At 36.1% G+C, this 18,494-nt stretch overlaps 1 protein-coding gene across 1 annotated transcript in view; it reads left to right on the top strand.

The window, feature by feature from the left end:
- LOC102499849 (lipopolysaccharide-responsive and beige-like anchor protein) overlaps positions 1-18,494 on the top strand; it is a 358,799-nt gene that overhangs the window by 73,664 nt on the left and 266,641 nt on the right. Inside the window, exon 5 of the mRNA XM_006162336.2 lies at positions 17,090-17,207. Within this exon, the coding sequence (XP_006162398.1) occupies positions 17,090-17,207 (118 nt within the window). The remainder of the gene's footprint in view (positions 1-17,089; positions 17,208-18,494) is intronic.

The following is an 18,494-nucleotide window of genomic DNA, read 5'->3' as shown; positions in this document are numbered from 1 at the left end:
AAAAAGCCAAATGGGAAATTCTAGAGCTGAAAATGACATGATCTGACTTGAACCCTTGTCTAGATTGGCTTAGCAGTATCGTAACTAATCACTAAACCACACAAATTAGCCGCTGTTAGCTACTGGGAAAAACAGCTCCCAGTTATTTGGTGGTAAAAACTAAATGTCTTTTCCTTAAAATTGACACCAACACCAGAATATCCACTTCTTCCCTTTCCTCCACTTTATACTAGATTCCTAGACGGCATAATAGCATAAGAAAAAAGCCATGTCAACTAGATAGATAGATGTAAAACTGTATTTCTTTGGAAGCAGCATGATTATTTTTGGAAAAAAAATCCCAAAGAATCTGCAGCATATGGCCTTCCTCAGTAGTGTAGTCCATAACTTGCTGGACTACAGTGCTGGAAACCACACAGCTAACCACAGTTCAGATCCCTGGCCTGGCTGACCTGAAACAAGCTGAGTACCTCTGCTTTCTCTCTCTCTCTCTCTCAACTCTTCTTCCCTCACCTTCCGGCTATGCTCTGTATCATAAATAAAGAGAAAAAGAATCCACAAAATACTACTGAAGTGAGTGATTTTATAATGTTACATGGTACCAAATCAAATAAATTGGTTTTTCCATAAACATTTTGAAAATGGACATTTAATAACCACTTAAATAACATTTATAAAACATGACATGGGAATAATTGAATGGGATACATGTGTGACCTGCTGAAAATTGCTAAGTACTTCTTTGAGAAACTAATGAAAACCTAAGGACGTGGAAAGATATGACAAGCTTGTGGATTAAAGGCTCAGTATTATAGAGATGTCAGTTCTCCTCAAATTAATATATAGAGTCAACTCAGTCCCATTCAAGAATCTCAATATATCTTTTGGAAGAAATTGACAAGCTTATTTTAAAAGCATTTCTTTAAATACCCAGAAATCATTTACAAATGAAGAAGAAAAAGGACTTCAAAAAAATGAAATCTTTTAATGGTAATATCCTATTAAACCAAAGAAAAGGGAGAAGCTATCTTCAGTACATTTCTTTAACAGAGGCCCTGTGTCTACTATATATTAGCAAATCAACAATAAAATGGCAGTTTAATAAAACAAATGAGAAAAAGATTTGATTAGGGACTCTACAATGGGAGGCCTGTGAACTGCCAATAATCACCTGAAAGTCTTCTCCATGATTTGTCATCTTGGGACATCATGATCAGACGCAAGTAGACATTAGAATGGCTGAAATGAATGAGTCTGACAACACCAAAGATAGCAAGGATGTAGAGGAACTAGAACTCTCATGTATTGCATACATTTGAAAATTGTCCTTGGGACCAGCAGTTAGCGTAATGGCTATGTCGCTGGACTCCCATGTAGTTGACCATGGTTCAAGTCCTGGACCCGGTGGCTTAAACTCACGTCGGGCGCGTGTGCGTGTGTGCCCAAGATCCCTAGAGAATGGAGGAGAAGGGATTGCGGCATGACCATCCCCCCTGGGGGTTGATTTCTCGCCTTCTGTCTCTCTGTCTCTCTCTGTCTTTCTGGTGAATGCACACACCCTATAGCAAAGACTTCTCCAAAAAAAGAAGAAAAAATTGCCCTTATAATTTCTCTAAAATTATATATACCACCTGTCTTATGAACCAACAGTGTCATTCCTAAATATTTACCCAAGAGGACTGAAGACAGAAGTCCACAGAAAGAGTAATACACAAATGTTTACATTAACTTCATTTTAAAATAATTTTAAATTTAATGAATGATCAATTAATTATTAATTTAATTCATTTTAATTCTTTGAAAAAAAGAATGATTTAACTTTATTTTAATTTGACCAGAGAAAGAGCAAGAGAGAGAGAAAGAGAGAGAGAGAAAGTGAGAAAGCAAGCTGCCACATCCAGGACTCGAACCACAGTTGGCCATGTGGGAGTCCAGCACCTTCAACCACCATGCCAGTGGACTAACTGAATGGCCATCCACAGAAGCGTGGATATTCCAATTGTGTTATGTTTATATGATGAACTATCGCCCAGCAATAAGAAGGAATGGGTTACTTGTAGGCAAACAGCGTTGAGGATCCTCGAGTACACCATGATGAGAGGGAGAAGTCAGGAGCAGAAGACGCTGTGTGACTCTGTGGGTGGCGCCCTAGAAAAGGCAAATGGTGGCTGTTTGGGGCATGTTGACTGCAATGGAGTACGTGGGCAATCTTTTTGGAATGATGGAAATGCTTTATCAAGACAGAATGACGAGGGGACCAGTAGTTGATGTAATGGCTATGTCACTGGGCTCCCATGTAGTCGACCATTGTTGGAGTTCCAGACCTGGTGGCTTAAAAGCATGCCATACATGTGTGCATGCATGCCCAAGATCCCGAAAGGAAAATGGAGGAGAAGGGATTGCGATGTGGCCATCCCCCTTGGGGTGATTTCTCGCTTTCTATCTCTCTGTCTCTCTCTCTGTCTTTCTGGCAAGCGCATGTGCCCTATAGCAAAATCCTTTCTAAAAAAAAGTTTTTTTTTTCTTACCTTTATTTGTTTCTAAAGGTTTTTGCCCAGGGCATGTGCGCCCACTGCAGAGAGATGGAGAGAGACAGTGAGAGGAAAAGTGAGAAATCACACCTCAGGGGGGATGGCCATGCCTTCATTCAGAGAAATCACACCTCAGGGGGAATGGCCATGCCTTCATTCACTCTTCTCCATTCTCCTCCTTGGACCTCAGGCATGCACACATGTGCACCCAAGGTGATTCTGGAGCTACCACATCTGGGACTCGAACTGTGGTCAGCCGTGTCCAGCTAGTAACCACTATGCCACCTGCTGGCCCCTCTTCTTACCTCTAAAGACAATGAAAAGTGAAGGAATCTGGGCCTAGGTGAAGAATCCAAAGAAATTTAAAAACTGAAGGAGAAAAACACAGGCTGAACTCTAGAAAATACTGAAAAATAAGAAAGGAAAATGAGTTGACTTTTATATAAAAACTAACATAATGGATTCAAAGATTAGGAAACAATGACGTTCTTTAATTCGGATTTTACAATTTGTTACACACACATAGCCAATTAGAATTAAAATGAATACTCAATTTTTGTTTGTGTGTGGGTATGTTTTCGTTGTTTTTAAGTTTTTATCATAGGGTATGCATGCTCACTAGAGAGACGGAGAGAGGGAAAGTGAGAAATCACACCCCTCGCCCCCAGGGGTCATGGCCATGCCACAATCCCTTCTCCATTCTCCTCTTGGGAGTTTGAACACTCCCACATGTGTCTGGTGTGATTTTCAAGGCAGCAGGTCCTGGCCATGTGACAGTCCCACACCTTAACCACCATGTCACCTGCTGGCTCTTATATTTCATTTTTATGCATGCTCTTTTCCTTTATTTTCTGGGTTCTCTCTCTTTGCCCCCTGTGCCTATTCTCTAGAACATCTCCCAGACTTAACATATGTTCACAATCTGGTGTGCATCCTTCCATGTTTATCTCTGTTTTCTTGGATGGAGGGTGATGGTAATTGATTTACAAAAATAAAATCTCATAAGAGACCAGCAGTTAGCATGATGGCTATGTCACTGGACTCTCATGTAGCCGAATGCAGTTCGAGTCCTGGACCTGGTGGCCTAAACTCACGCCGGGTGCGTGTGCGTGCGTGCCTAAGATCCCAAGAGGAGAATGGAGGAAAAGGGATTGCGGCGTGGCCATCCCCCCGGGGGGTGATTTCTCACTTTCTGTCTCTCTGTCTCTCTCTGTCTTTCTGGCAAGCACACACACCTTATAGCAAAAACCTCTCCAAAAAAAGAAAAAACCTCATAATATTGGTGTGTCACATCTCTCACCCCACAGTGTACTGATTGTAAATATCCAGCCATGTCAGCTGATGTCAGGTATGTAGTTTCTTATAAACTACATAATTTTATGAAGCCTTAAAGCATGTATGTTTCAGGCTTCTCTGTGACTGAAAAAGTTGCAGTTACATAGTCATTTCCCTGAGGTGCATTGGATTTTCAGTCTCGTTTTCTCTTTTCTGTTTTTGTCACTATGAAAAATGTGGCAGTAAATATCCTTACCTGCTTACATAATGACATATTTCCTTTTGTTAGTTTTCTCTAAGTTGGTTGGCTGGGTCAAAGGGCATATATATTTTTATTTTTAATAATGTCCGATTACTTTCCAAAAGGGTTTTACATTTCCTGTCTCTACCAGCAGTGTCTACCTATTCTCGACATTCTTCCTGTCAGCAAAATCTGTTCTAGCTCTTAATTTCTGCTGGTTTCTTGGGTATAACATATCTTATTTGAATGTGTTTTTTCTTCACCCCTAGTCGATTTGAGCATTTAAAAAATGTCAGACATTTGAATTGGTTCTGTGAAATTCCTTTTTCTATTCTTCATACATTTTTCTATTCATTTTGTTTATTGTTTGTATATAGTAACTCTTTAGAGGAGATAGTTTTCACAGACCTATCTTTTGTCATTTGAATTTGTCAATCATATCTTTTGCCTTTAATTAATGCTATATATTTTAAAAGCTATAGATATAAATATTTCTCATATCCTTTCTTTTATTTATTTTTTTTGAGAGTTTTTTTTTTTTTTTTTGCTATAGGGTGCACGTGCTCTCCAGAAAGACAGAGAGAGACAGAGAGATAGAAAGCGAGAAATCACCCCCCAGGGGGGATGGCCACACCACAATCCCTTCTCCTCTTGGGATCTTAGGCACGCACGCACATGCGCCCGGCGTGAGTTTAAGCCACCAGGTCCTGCACTCGAACCGCGGTCGACTACATGGGAGTTCAGAGACATAGCCATTACGCTAACTGCTGGTCCCTCTTGTGTCCTTTCTAAGCTCCCATTCTGGTATGAGCATTTTGTCCACATCTAGGTTATGTGTACATAGTCACAGGGGAGAACGAAGGAGAACCAGTTGCTTGCAAAACTCTTACTAACTAGGTGTTTTACTGGCCTGTTAAGCATATCCCACCTTAAATTGTGCCATCAGTGTCACAGTAGGTTTTCAAAAATAAAAAGAAATAGAATAGAAAGTACCAGACTAAATTACAATGGATATTCTCATTTATTTATGCCTTTATTCTACCTGTATATTGTATAAGTTAGACCACTGCCCTTTGCTAGTTTCTGCTTCCATCATTTTTTAGCTATTTGCAGGTATGTAGTTTGTCTTATAAACTAAGTCATTTTATGAAGCCTTTAAAAACAAATAAACAAACAAAAATCCTATCATTCTAATTACAGATACATTAAACTTATGTATTGAATTTTTGTAAGTTTACGTTTTACTGATACTGTTTTCCTATTTAAAAAACTGGAGGTTCAAATTACACCTTATGTTCCTTTAATGCTATTTCACATTTTCTGCCTACACCTCCCCTCTTCCCTTTTTATTAATATGATTCCTGGGACCAGCAGATGGTGTAATGTTTAAATCTGGAGTCCTATATGTAGTCAGCTGCGGTTCAAGTCCCAGACCTGGTGGCTTAAACCTCACACTGGGCGTGTGTGTGTGTGTGTGTGTGTGTGGCCAAAATCCCAAGAGAAGAATGGAAAAAGGATTGTCGTGTGACCATCCCCTCGAGGGGATGTCTGTCTCTCCTGTAAGTGCATGTGCCCTGTTGCAAAAATTTCTCTTAAAAAACAAAACAAAATAAAATGTGTGTGTGTGTGTGTGTGTGTATCTGATTCTCAAGCACTTAATATTTCACTTGCTATTATGAATAAATATTTTTCCTATTTCTGTAGTTAAGTATCAGTTGCTAAAATGGAGAACAGATATTCATGTCTTCATGTTTACATTATTATGTACTTATTTTTTTCCTTTTCTGGAAGAGTTTTAATCTTTCTTTTAAATGTTTATACCAGGTTTTAAACTTTACTATTTATTACAAATTTTGCTATTTTACTGGTGATAACAGTAATTGCTCACATATACATGGCATACCTACTGTGTGCCAGACACTGTTTTACTAGCTGTAGATACACGTACAAGGAGATTTCAGAAAGGTTATGGAAAAATCAAATTATAGAGCATAGTAGGTGATTAGGTATAAGGGTCTAAAACTGATCTGTAATTATCTTATTATCACATCTTGCACCCTTGTGGGATTTGGGTGGAGACTGCCCTTTGAATTTTCTTATCTTGTCCTGTGTTTGCTCTGGTTTTGTCATGTGGGAATGCTGGCCTCTTCTACAGACTTGGCTAGTATTTCTTCCTCTTTAGTATTCTGGAAGAGTTCGTATAGAATTGTTGCAATTTTTTTCCTTAAATATTTGGTAGAATTTACCATGTAATTATCTGATCCTTTGTGGGAACATTTAAACTACAGATTCAATTTCATTAATAGATACAGTGATATTCATGTTATCTATTTCTGTTTGAGAAGACTGTCGTAGAGTATGTCTTTCAAGAGATCTATTTCATCAAAATTGTCCAATCTAGTTGTTCATAATCTCTTAATGTCTACACAATCTATGATGTCTCCTCTGTCCTGATACTGGTAGTTCCTGATGTCATTCCTGGTAGTGATAATTTATGTCCTATTTATGTCCTTTTTTTTTTTTTTTTTCTTGCCTGGATGGAGGTTTATTCATTTTATTGATTTTTTTTTTTTTTTTTGCTAATAAGGGCATATGTGCTCACTAGAGACAGAGAGAGAGAGAGTAAGAAATTACCTCCCATCCCCCGGGAACGGCTGCACCACAATCCCTTTTCTGTTCTTCCGGGATATGGGGCATACAAGCATGTGTCCAGCATGTTCTTCGAGCCACTGAGTTAAGGATTCAAACCACACAGTCAGCCATGTGGGATCTAGCTACCTGAACCTCCGTGCCAGAAGTTGGCCCAATTTTGTTGACTTTTATAAACAAAAAATAGCTTTTGGTGTTCTTGGTTTTCCCCTCTTTTTTGTTAATTTTTATTATTTTCTTTCTCCTGCTTACTTTGGGTTCAGTTTGCTGTTTTCTAGATTTTTAATGTAGAAGTCAAAGTCATTGATATGGGTCCTTTTTTTCTTATTAATGTAAGTGTTTAGGGCTATAAATTTCCCTCTAAGAACTACTTTACCTGTATTTCACAACTTTTTATATGTCATGTTTTCACTTACTCAATTCAAAATACTTTCTAATTTCCTTTTGATTTTCTCTTTGACTCATGGGTTGTTTAAAAGTGTACTAAGTAGTTTTCAATCTGGGGGATTTTTCAGATACTTTTCTGTTTTGTTTTTTTTTTTCATTTAATTGACAAACAGTAAGTATATATATTGAAACAGTACAGTGTTTTGGTATTTGCATATAGAATGATCACATAAGGCTAACTATATATTCATCACCTTACCTACTTATTTCTTTGTAGTATGAACTATTTTAAATGTACTCTCTTAGCAGTTTTGAAATAGACAATACGTTATTCTTTACTGTCACTGAGCTACACAATATATCTATTGCTTTTTAACTTAATGCTATTGTAGTCAGAGAATGCACTTTATATGGTTTGAATCTGTTACATCTCTTACAGCTTGGTTGGATCCCAAAATATGTTCTGTCTTTGTAAGTGCATTTTGTGTTGGTGTCGGATGGAGAGTTCTGTAAATGTCAGTTAAGTACTGTTGGTCGATGATCTGGTTCAAGTCTTCTATATCCTTATTGATTTTCTGTCCACTTGTTTTATCAATTATTGAGAGAGGAATGTTGAGATCTGTTTATGTTGAGGATTTATGTGTTTCACCTTTCAGTTCTGTTTTTTGCTTCATGTATTTTAAGGCTGTTACTCAGTTCATACACATTTAGAATAGTTTGTATGGCCTCTCAACAAACAATCTGTTACCATTATGAAACGACCCTCTGTATTCCTAGTAGTATACATTTATTTTGCTCTGAAATGTACTTAGTGTGATTTGACGTCTGTTTTTAATAATTCTGTCATGTCGTTTTTGAATGAGGATTTTGTTTTTAATTAATTTTTCTCCTCATTATGGGTCAGGTTTCCCCAGCTTTGTTGCAGGCCTGTTCATTTGAATTGAATGCCTGCTGTGGCCAATTTTACCCAGTTGTGTGGATGTTCTTGTATGACTATAAATATTCTAATGCATTTTTCTGGGATACAGTGGAGTTTGGAAACGGTTTGATGCACCTGAATCTTGCTTTTAAGATGTCTTAGGTGGAGCCAAGCTGTATTTAGTCTAGTACTAATTTGTCTTCATCGCTGTGGCAAAACCTTCCCAAGTACTCTAGCCAGTGCTCCATGAATTAGGAGCTTTTACTCTGTCTCTCTGAGTATGGCTAAGTTTAAGTTGAGGGGAGATGAGTCTTCCACTGACCTGGGGCCATTTTCTTATACACAGGGGTACTCAGTACTCGGTTTCAGACTGGAGCTCTCTGGAGCTCTGTTACTTGATAGTCTGCTTAGGTCAGCTGCCTTGGCTTTGCTATACTTCCAACTCGGCCTTCTTTCAGGAGACCATTCTGCTCTAACTGGGCTGCCACGTCCTGCCCTGGGCCGTGCGGCATCATTCCAGACGGTGCACTTGGCCATTAGTAAGTGTTATTATTTCATCTCCTGTTTCTCAGGGATTACTGTCTTTTACTGCTTGATGTATAATGTCCTTACACAGTAATTTTTGTAAGAGGATACTTTTCTTGAAAAAATGGAATTAAAGTATGAGTTTATTTTGGTGCAAAATTTCTTCTTGAAATTTGTAAATTTTTTTTTTCCATAATGCACATTTTCCACAAACTTTGTGAAGCTCTTCACACGTTGCAATCATTTTTGTTGGTATTGTTTATGTACTCTGATCCTTGAATTGGAGTTTTTTAAAACGTTGTGTTGGCCCAGCCATGATAGTGCATGCTGTTTGATGCTGCTTCTTGACAGGCTGAGGCCACGTGGGAGGCCTGAGTTCAATTTCTGGTCCACTCTTAAAGGCCAGGCAACGTGGCTCGAACTCATAATCCCAGAGACTCAGGAGACAGGAGAACCATGACGTATCAAGATTCCATATTTTAAAAAAATAAAATAAAATAAAAAATTGCTATGTTGTAGTTTTCCTTTTTACTTATCCTGTTTTGTTTTCTGCTGTTTTATATGAATATGTTCCCAGAGTCTTTGATGGTAGATATTTTGAGAGGCTGAGTATCAATCAATATCTTCTATATTCTTAGATACTGTGGGTAGATATTGAGAGCTAGTCGTTGCCTTGTAAGAACCTCCATCAAATATGAATTCCAAGGGAGTGCAAATGTTATGAGCTACGCAATGAAATCAGGTTTACCTCCAACATTTCATTTAAGTGTATTAATAATGCTATGTAAAATACACATTTGTTAAGAGAGTAGCTTTTGGAAGATTGTGTCTGAAGCTGAATGTATGTTAGGGAAGTGAATATGATCTTGTACTATTCATTTCTAACCAACTCCAACTAAACAAATTGATCCTTACCAAGAGGCAGAAAGCTTAAAAAGAGAGAGAGAGAGAAAAGTATGTCTCTCTAATTAGGAAAGTATGTTTTAGGGATTTTAGACGTTTTGCATCAAGTTCTACCTAACTTTTTCTTTGTATTTTGCCCTTTTCTGTTTTCCTGCAATGTTGGAAGAACAAAAGCAGATTTCTTGACAGTAAAAAAAGAGCTTCCCTTTCATTCATTAAAATAACTGATGCACCAGAGAAGCCACAATTGCTAAAGCATATTGTATCTGCTACAAAGAGATAAGTTGTCTCTCAATAGGCTAGTATTTCTCCAACTGTGGAAAATCAGTGTACTATAGAGATTGAATTCAGCAATGGTAACATGTTATTTCCACAGATTCTTGCAATGTGACTAGGAATATTTCCAATATAATTGGAAAAAACCATCAAGTATAATTTACATTACTATGGTCCCATACGATATATGTAAGGAAGAACTAAATGTAAATATTTTTGAAGAAAAAAAATTGCATTATTGTTAGCATAGAAACATGCAAAAGTGATTTTGAATATCGAGAATTAGACAAAAGATTGTTAAAGTATTTTGAGAGAAAGTAGCTAAATTAGAGAAATACCTTTCTTTATCTTTTTTCTAGTTTTAAAAGTATATACTAATGCATTAATTAGATGCATATTTATCTTAACTTTTTAATGAAATGTAAGGGTTGATAAGATTATCATCTCAAGACATTATTTGTACTCAGTAAATATTTTTACTGGGTAGAGGTTATAAAAATTTGTTACAATAGCAGAGTTACTATATATTAGCATATTTACTATAAAGGACTGAAATCTTAATTCAAAATTTTTGTTTTGTACAGACACAAGGTAATTTCTGGTTCTTCCATACTAAAATCAGATAGGATCCCTTCACATCCTTTGGGCATAAAATTAACATCGTGTTTTTGTTTTTGTTATGTTTGTATTTTAAAAGATACCTTCAAACTCAGATCTCCCTATTTTAATTAAATATTTATCTAAGTTCATTTAATTTTTTTTCTCTGCAAATTTAACACTTAGCTATTTCCTTGATGTGCTACTGTGAAAAAGAAATACAGACTCATGTACTTTAATCTTGTTCTTCAATGTCTTTCTCTGGTATATTTTAGACTCTTGCCTTCTTTTAGAAACGAGTCAGTCTGCAGATACAGTTTAAATTTTTAAAAAACTGAATTAAAAATAAATTAAATATGGATAGATTCCTTCTTTGTTATTTTTCTTCATCACTACATTAGGCCTTGACTCATTAAGATATATAGTAAACGCTATTTCAGTAAGAGATGGCTTTTTTGATGCATCATTAAAAATGCAAATTATTTTTAAGCTGAGGAATATTGAAAATAAAACAGCACCAAGTAAAGAGTCTGAATTATTTACGGGCCAAGGGCTTAAAGGTGCAACACTCCAGCACAAATATTAAATTATGAAATGGGAATTTCAGTTTACCATAAATCTGTCTGCCATAGCAGCTTAAAATAAAATAGTTTTACCCATCTAAAGCAACATCAATTTGCCAGTCAGTGCCTCATGTATCAAAGAGCGTTCTGTGAAAATATCAATATCATTGGTTAATATAAATGAAATTAATTTTTAAAGCTGGGCTAAAGGTTGACATCTGAAAAATTGCATTACTTTGCAGAAGAGAAATTTCTGTCTTCTAGTGAAATTTCAGGTCATGAGGGCAAGTAATTTTCACAATCTTCAATGGGAGCCAGTGAAATATGAACTTCATTGTCACCTAGCCCCAAAGCGATAAGATAAAATGAGCTGATACATCATTTGCTGTGGTTTTATCATCTCCTTCAGTAATTGGAAGAGAAAACATAAGAGTGTGTGTGTTTGTAAGCTCCCCTCTCGCCCCTCCCAGCTGCCCCACCATCCACACCCAGGCAAAAGCCATTTTAGCCCAATCAATACAAAGGTCACATCGCATTTTATTTATATATTTTTAATTTTTCATACTGACTAAAACTGCCAAGTAGAACATTAGAGTAATGAATATGTTTAATTGAATTTGTCATCCATGAAGATGCTAAGGAGAATTCTGCCTTGTATGATGATTCCACGAAGCAGAAGGAGGAAATACAATCTATAGATGAGTTAAATAAGAACTCATAATTAATTCAGAAGTGCATTTATATGCGTTCACAATTTTCATTTTTCTTATTCTGATTCCGTTCTTTCTGAAGTTTGAGTACCACCTAAGTCTTTGTGGATATATATTTAGTAGCAAAATTATCACCTTAAACTTTCTACCAGAGTCAACTATGTTGTCGTTTTCAAATTCAAAAAAGGCCTCTGGAATTTTGCTTTAAAATTGTTATCTTTGAAAACTTAAAAATTGTACACTATATGATTAGTAATGTAGTAAAATCTTTAAGTCCACTAAATTTAATATCATTATAATAAATTGTTTGCTGTGCTTTAATATCAAGTGTTAGAGAAAACTGCATATGGAAAAATACAAACCTATGGGACTAATAAAGTGATAATAGCTTTAAAATACTTGATTGAAATTGTTTTAAACTTATTTATTTAAACTGCGATTGGTGTAAATAAAACATATTTGCACATTTAGTGGTTAGATGATATGAGACTATTTTCAACATTAGTTTTAACTTTTAAAATATTTCAAATACTCACTGTTTTTTATATTAGAGTATTATAGAAGCCTTGTGACTATAATTTATAATTACATTCCATGAAAATGGGATATAGAGAATAGTTTCTATACTGTCCTAATATAGTGGTATTATTATGTAATTAATAGCATTACTTAGTTTGTATACCAGGTTTAAAATATTTTTCTTGATGTTAAATATATACATATAGTTTGGAAATGGTTGTGTTCAGTAATTCTTAACAACTGTTATTAGTATATATATTATCTGTGTTTATTCCTATTACCAAATGTTCCAGAAATCATTACACTGTTGTCTGAAAAACCAACTGCTCCAGAAGGTGGAAAATAGGATAGGGACAAGGGAAGGAATGGAAGTGTTTAAACAGTACGAATAATGCTTTTTAGAATTTTATTAATTCTACGTATATGGACCCCATGTAACTTTTATTTGGGGGGGGGAACATTTTATTAATTGAAAAATCATAAAATATAAAATATTCTTTTTCTCAAGAAGAATTTAAAACACTTTAAGTTTGTCAAAGATAGTTAAAAAAAAACTTCCTTTATTTTTTTTTTTACTTAAGTAGAATAAATATGGATTGAACGACTTTAAATCTTTTTCCGAAACATGCCTGGTATTTAATAAATAAGGGTAACATATATTTGGGTTATAAATACAGGTTTTTCGTTTTGTTCTTGCATGGATGAAAACGAAAGAGTTTTGTTGTAATACATTCATGGGGTTTTGAAAGTGGACAGCTAAAAAGATAGTGAAAAATGCTACAATTTTCAGCTAAGGATAAATGCAACCTGGTAAAGACATTTTCTTAAATATTTTTTATATGCCATATGTGGCGTAGCAGGAAGAGATGTTTGCATCATTCAGGGAAAACAATATGCCTTTTCAGAAGGCATAATTAAAATAAAATTAAGCCTTTCAGAAGGCCTAATTTTCAGACAATGATTTTAAAGAAGATAGGTGTGATTTTTTAAATGTAGAGAAATTACATGTATATATATATATATATATATATATATACACACACACACACACACACACCACACATATATATACTATATACTCATATACATATATACTCATATATGAGTATGTAGTACATATGTGTGTGGTATATACACATATAAATCATGTATTGCCTTCTTTCTTCCATAACGCCCTTATCCCAAACTTCAACTGAAAAATCAGCTTGGTTGAAACAGATGATGAAAGACTGGTAAGTTGAATTCATCAATAATAATACCGGCAATAAAGAAACAAGGTGGTAAACGTTCAGGGAGAGTGCTGTGGGCTGAAGCTTTCAAGCTATTCTAGACTTGGGGTCATAACTGCAGAGCAATGGTAATGATACGGTTTCCATAGCAACGGATTCATTGGAGGGCCAGACCTCTGTCTAGGGTGCTGTCAGTGTATGTAGAGTTTCAGTGAACAGAAAGTCCCAAAGAAGGGTCTGCTTCTACCTAATCCAGTTTTAATTGAACTCTGGAGACTTTGAAGTGAAGCCTCGAACCAGGCATATACTATTCCAGTAAGAAATGAATCTCTTGCTTAGCTAGACCTCAGCTGCTTTTCAGTCCTGACACCTTTTCCTAATGAATGCTTTAAAGAAATGTTATCATATCGGTTTCAGCTAGTAATTCTTTAGTTAAGAGAGTCTTCATTTCTCTTTTAAATGCCAAGTATCTTGGCTATACCTAGAAATTTCATTTGCTCCTCTTTTGAAAAACGAGGCTAGTTCTGTGTCCAAGATTTTAACTTTGGACACCTTTGGCAATTGTAAATAGTTTTCTGTCTCATCTTCTGTTTTTCTTTCTCTTGCATTTTAAAACATCACCAGACCTTTTTCTATTTAACTCGGAAAACATACTATTATTGTACATTCAGTGCGATACTATTTACATCAGATTTGGGAACATATGAAGCAAGGCTAGATGCTATTTATGGATATATCAGTTCTCACAGTGTGAATAATAAACCTCAAAATAAGGGTAGTGATTGGATTGACAGAGGAGGAAAATGGGATCGGGAACGGTGATGAATGGGAATTCCAACACTCTCTGTAATGCTTCTTTAAATATATGCAGTAGCATTAAGAATAATATTAAGTGTTAAGCTTTTGCATGGAGCTTATGCCATTTTCTATACTTTTGAGTATTTTTGACATTTAGTAATAAAGTACATTTTAAAGAAGTATGACACTTGCTGTGTTTCAAGTAGATCTTTGAATAACTACAGCCTAAAGGAGTATAATTTTTTTGTTAATCGGAAAATCTTACAACGTTTTAGTGTTCTTATTTCTGCCAATAAATGGGATATCTTAGGAGAGAGTTGCATGACCATGACTTTGCAATGATTGGCATCACTGTTAGGAGCGACAGGTCTTCTGTAGCTCTATACCTAGAAAGCAGAATTTTCAGGCCAATGTGTGATACTCCTAGCACATCACAGAGCCTGATGGTTCCCCTCTTCTCTGTTTTCTTTTAGTTTCCTCTGTCATCTCTAACCCAAGTACAGGAAAGCAAGTGTAGTTAAATTTTTTTAAAAGAATTATTTAATTTAATTTATTCATTCATTTATTTTTATTTTTTCCAGAGAAAGACAGACACACAGAGAAAAGAAAAGTGAGAAAGCAAGCCACCAGGTCTAGGACTCGAACCGTGGTCGGCCATGTGGGACTGTCCAGCGCCTTAACCACCACACCACTTCCTGGCCCCAAGTGTAGTTAAATTTTAATTAACGAGAGCTGCAGTCCAGTTTAACAAATATTTAACTCTTTTCTAGAAATGTGACAGCATGTGGAGTTGGCTGATGGCCTGGTGGTTAGGGTGCTGGGGGTAAAAATCTTAACTCCAGAACAATACTAGTATTTTTGCCCTCTCTTTTCCTGTTCCCCTCTCTTGGTCTTACTTATGTAAGTACTCAGGTGTGACTGAGTTAGCAGGGTTTCTCTATCACCAATTTCAAAGCTGAAAGCATTATCGGTTGTCTTGTCTTTTGAACTTTCTCTTTTGTTTTTCAGAAAGCATTGAACTTTGAGGCGTACTCATCTTTTAAGTTCTAGATCCTTTGGTTCCAGAGATAAAATCCTTTCTGTAGGGTTTTCATTTTTTATTTCTTTTCCAAGAAACTGCATTTGCATTAAACTGATGAATTTAAAGTTAGGATTCGGAAAATGGAAAGTAAAGAGAAGTATGTTCAGGATGAAGTCTTAGAATTGATTCTTTGTCTTCTCTTCGCTCATAGCCGTCTTTATCTTCATGGTGCAGTATCGTAATCGAATGTTTTATTTCTGTTTTTAATGGTGGTTACTCTTGAAAGATAACATCTCAGTTTTTAGATTTAATTTGCTTTCTAGATTTTCATCGGGTTTTGCTAGCAAACGCATCGCTTTTTCTTTACCATTTCTAGTACTGATGTGGAGAGAGAAACGCTAAGTCTAGTTTTCCTGTAATGCTCTGAAACTGAGCTTTTGAAGTGAACTTTTTGGAAAACAAAACTTGAGTAAGAGAACAGCGAAGTGGCTTAGGACTAAAGACAGGATTGCTTTGAATCGGCAAAGCATTTTGAGCAACTGTGTCTGTCACATGGGATGACAAGAATGGTAACAAGTTACTCTGACAACCACCCGCCCCGTTCAGAGATCATCCTGACCTCATTTGCAGGTTTGTTTCGCCTTCGCTAACAAAGCGACCCTTAACCTCTTGTACAGTCGGTCTTTGTACTTTTCGAGTGAGTGACTATTGGCTTAATAGTGATCTTGAAAGCGTCAATTTTTGAACGTTACAAATTATGTATGTATGTATATGTGTGTTACATGTCTTTGTAACACACACATATATATATTTACATCGAAATATGTAAGTACTGCTGGGCACATTGTAATCATGGATGTGAAACTGAATTGTGTTCGTGATTTGTAAGCACTTTTGAGATCTTGGTTTTTTTTTTTGGAGAGGTTTTTGCTATAGGGTACATGCACTAGACAGAGAGAGAGACAGACAGAAAGCAAGAAATCACCCCCCAGGAGGGATGGCCATGCCACAATCCCTTCTCCTCCAGTCTCCTCTTAGGATCTCAGGTGGGCACACATGCATACGTGCCCGGCATGAGTTTAAGCCACCGGGTCCAGGACTCGAACTGCGGTCGACTACATGGGAGTCCCGCAGCATAGCCATTATGCTACCTGCTGGTCCCTGATCTTGTTTTTACGGTTTTAACTTTGCTATCCATAATATAATTTAAAAATCAGTAAATGATGCAATATGTATTTCTTGAGAAGCAGTAGATTACATCATTATTTTTAACAGACAGACATATTTATAATGAGATGTTTCAGGATTTTATTCTGCCTTTTTATTTAAACATCTTTTCTATAAGTTATAGTACATTTTCTTAGTCACTTTCCAAATGACTTTAATAACTATCAAATTATTTTTCTCAGACATTACTTTTATTAGCTCTGGGTGTGATGACATGCACCTTCAGTCCTGGCTACCTTGAAAGCCAGAGCATGGACCTGCAGTTAGCATAATGGCTATGTCGCTGGACTCCCATCCATGTAGCCAACTACGGTTCAAGTCCCGGACCCAGTGGCTTAAACTCACGCCAGGCACGTGTGTGTGTGTGTGTGTGTGTGTGTGTGTGCACGCACGTGCGTGCCCAAGATCCCGCCAAGAGGAGAATGGAGGAGAAGGGATTGCGGTGTGGCCATCCCCCCGGGGGTTGATTTCTTGCTTTCTGTCTCTCTGTCTCTCTCTCTCTTTCTGGTGAGCACACACGCCCTATAGCAAAAACCTCTCCAGAAAAAAAAGAAAAAAAAAAAAGCCAAGGCAGGAAGGTTGTGAGGTTGAGTCCATCCTAGGCAACATAATGAGAACTTGTCTCTTAAAAAAACTTATTTTGTTCTTAATAGGGTCTTTTCTATTTTAATTTGAGGAAGTAAACAGAAAAAAATCTGATTTTTTTTTCCCCTCACCAGATCCTGGCATATACAGAAGGGTTGCATGGAAAATGGCTGTTCACAGAGATAAGGTCAATCTTTTCTCGTCGTTATCTTCTGCAAAACACAGCCCTGGAGATCTTTATGGCGAACAGAGGTAATATGTTGCACAAGTTCATTGTTCCAAAGCTGACTTCCATCTCTTAAGATTTCATTTTTGAACGTACCATATTGTTTCCATTTAGATAGTATTTTATGGTACACTGTCTACCCTATTGACCTCCTTTTTCCTACCACGTGCATCTTTGTTTTGTTTTGTTTTCTTCCCGAGATCATTTATAGAACCACTTATAGTTCTTTTACTGGCCATATCATAAATTGGTTCAAGACTTTATAACTATGAAAAATAAATAACCATGGAATCATTGCTTGAGACTTAAATTCTTTCTAGAAGCATGGGGTGAGGGAGGGAAGCAGATAATTGTACACTTTCTATATTTATTTAATCTTTTGTCTGATCTATTATTGTTTATAAAGGGAACATCAGACGATGATATTGAACTGTCCTGGTTGCTTTTGCATTATATCATTCTTGAAAGTTAAGCTAGAATGTAATTTGTGGGTTTAACATGGAACTTGATGTGAAGTCCATTAGAACAAGGAGGGAAGACAACTTGAACTTGAAGAAACAGCGTGTTGGCTATGAGTGAAAGCGTAAAGGGAAAATACATAAGAGCTAGTGATTTATTGTATATAATTCATATATATATAGTTATATGTATATTTAGAGAGAGAAGAAAGAAATGTGTGTGTGTAGTAGGTTCTCAGATAAGTCTTGATTTTTTTTCTATGTTTTTCTATGCAAAAATGCATCATGACTTATTTATTGAGTCATTGGAAAAGTCATGATGCATTTTTGCCTAGAAAAACCTAAGAAAGGGGCCAGCTAGTGGTGTGGTGTTTAAGGCACTGGACTCCCACGTAGCCAGCCTTGATCTGAGTCCTGGCCCTGGTGGCTTGCTTTCCTACTTTCCCTTTCTCTGTCTTTCTCTGGTCAAATGCAAACATAATTATAATAATAATAAATAAACAGTTCTTAAAACAATACATAAAGAAGTCATGACTTTTCCAATGACCCAATATATGTAAATGTGTGTGTATAGATCTGTATATCCATATAGAGATTCCCATTTGGTTCTATAACCTACAAGTTATTTTTAAAATTTACACACAACATTGTATGTTTCATGCACACACTTTCTTTTTTTCTTTATGAAATCATGTGTCTCTAGGGAATACAGATTTTTTTTTTAGGCAAAGATTTTTTTTTTCCCTTTTTCTGTTTGGTTTCCTCCCCTACATATTTCTCTTTCTACCAACGTAAACATTATTTTTCTAGGCAAATAATCAAAGGAATGTTTCACACTTCACTTCAGACTTCATT

Source organism: Tupaia chinensis, unplaced genomic scaffold, assembly GCF_000334495.1.
Source record: "Tupaia chinensis unplaced genomic scaffold, TupChi_1.0 Scaffold139871_1, whole genome shotgun sequence".
Classification (NCBI taxonomy): Eukaryota; Metazoa; Chordata; class Mammalia; order Scandentia; family Tupaiidae; genus Tupaia; species Tupaia belangeri.
Note: the sequence above shows the minus strand (reverse complement) of the source record. Positions and strands in the feature narration are given on the sequence as shown.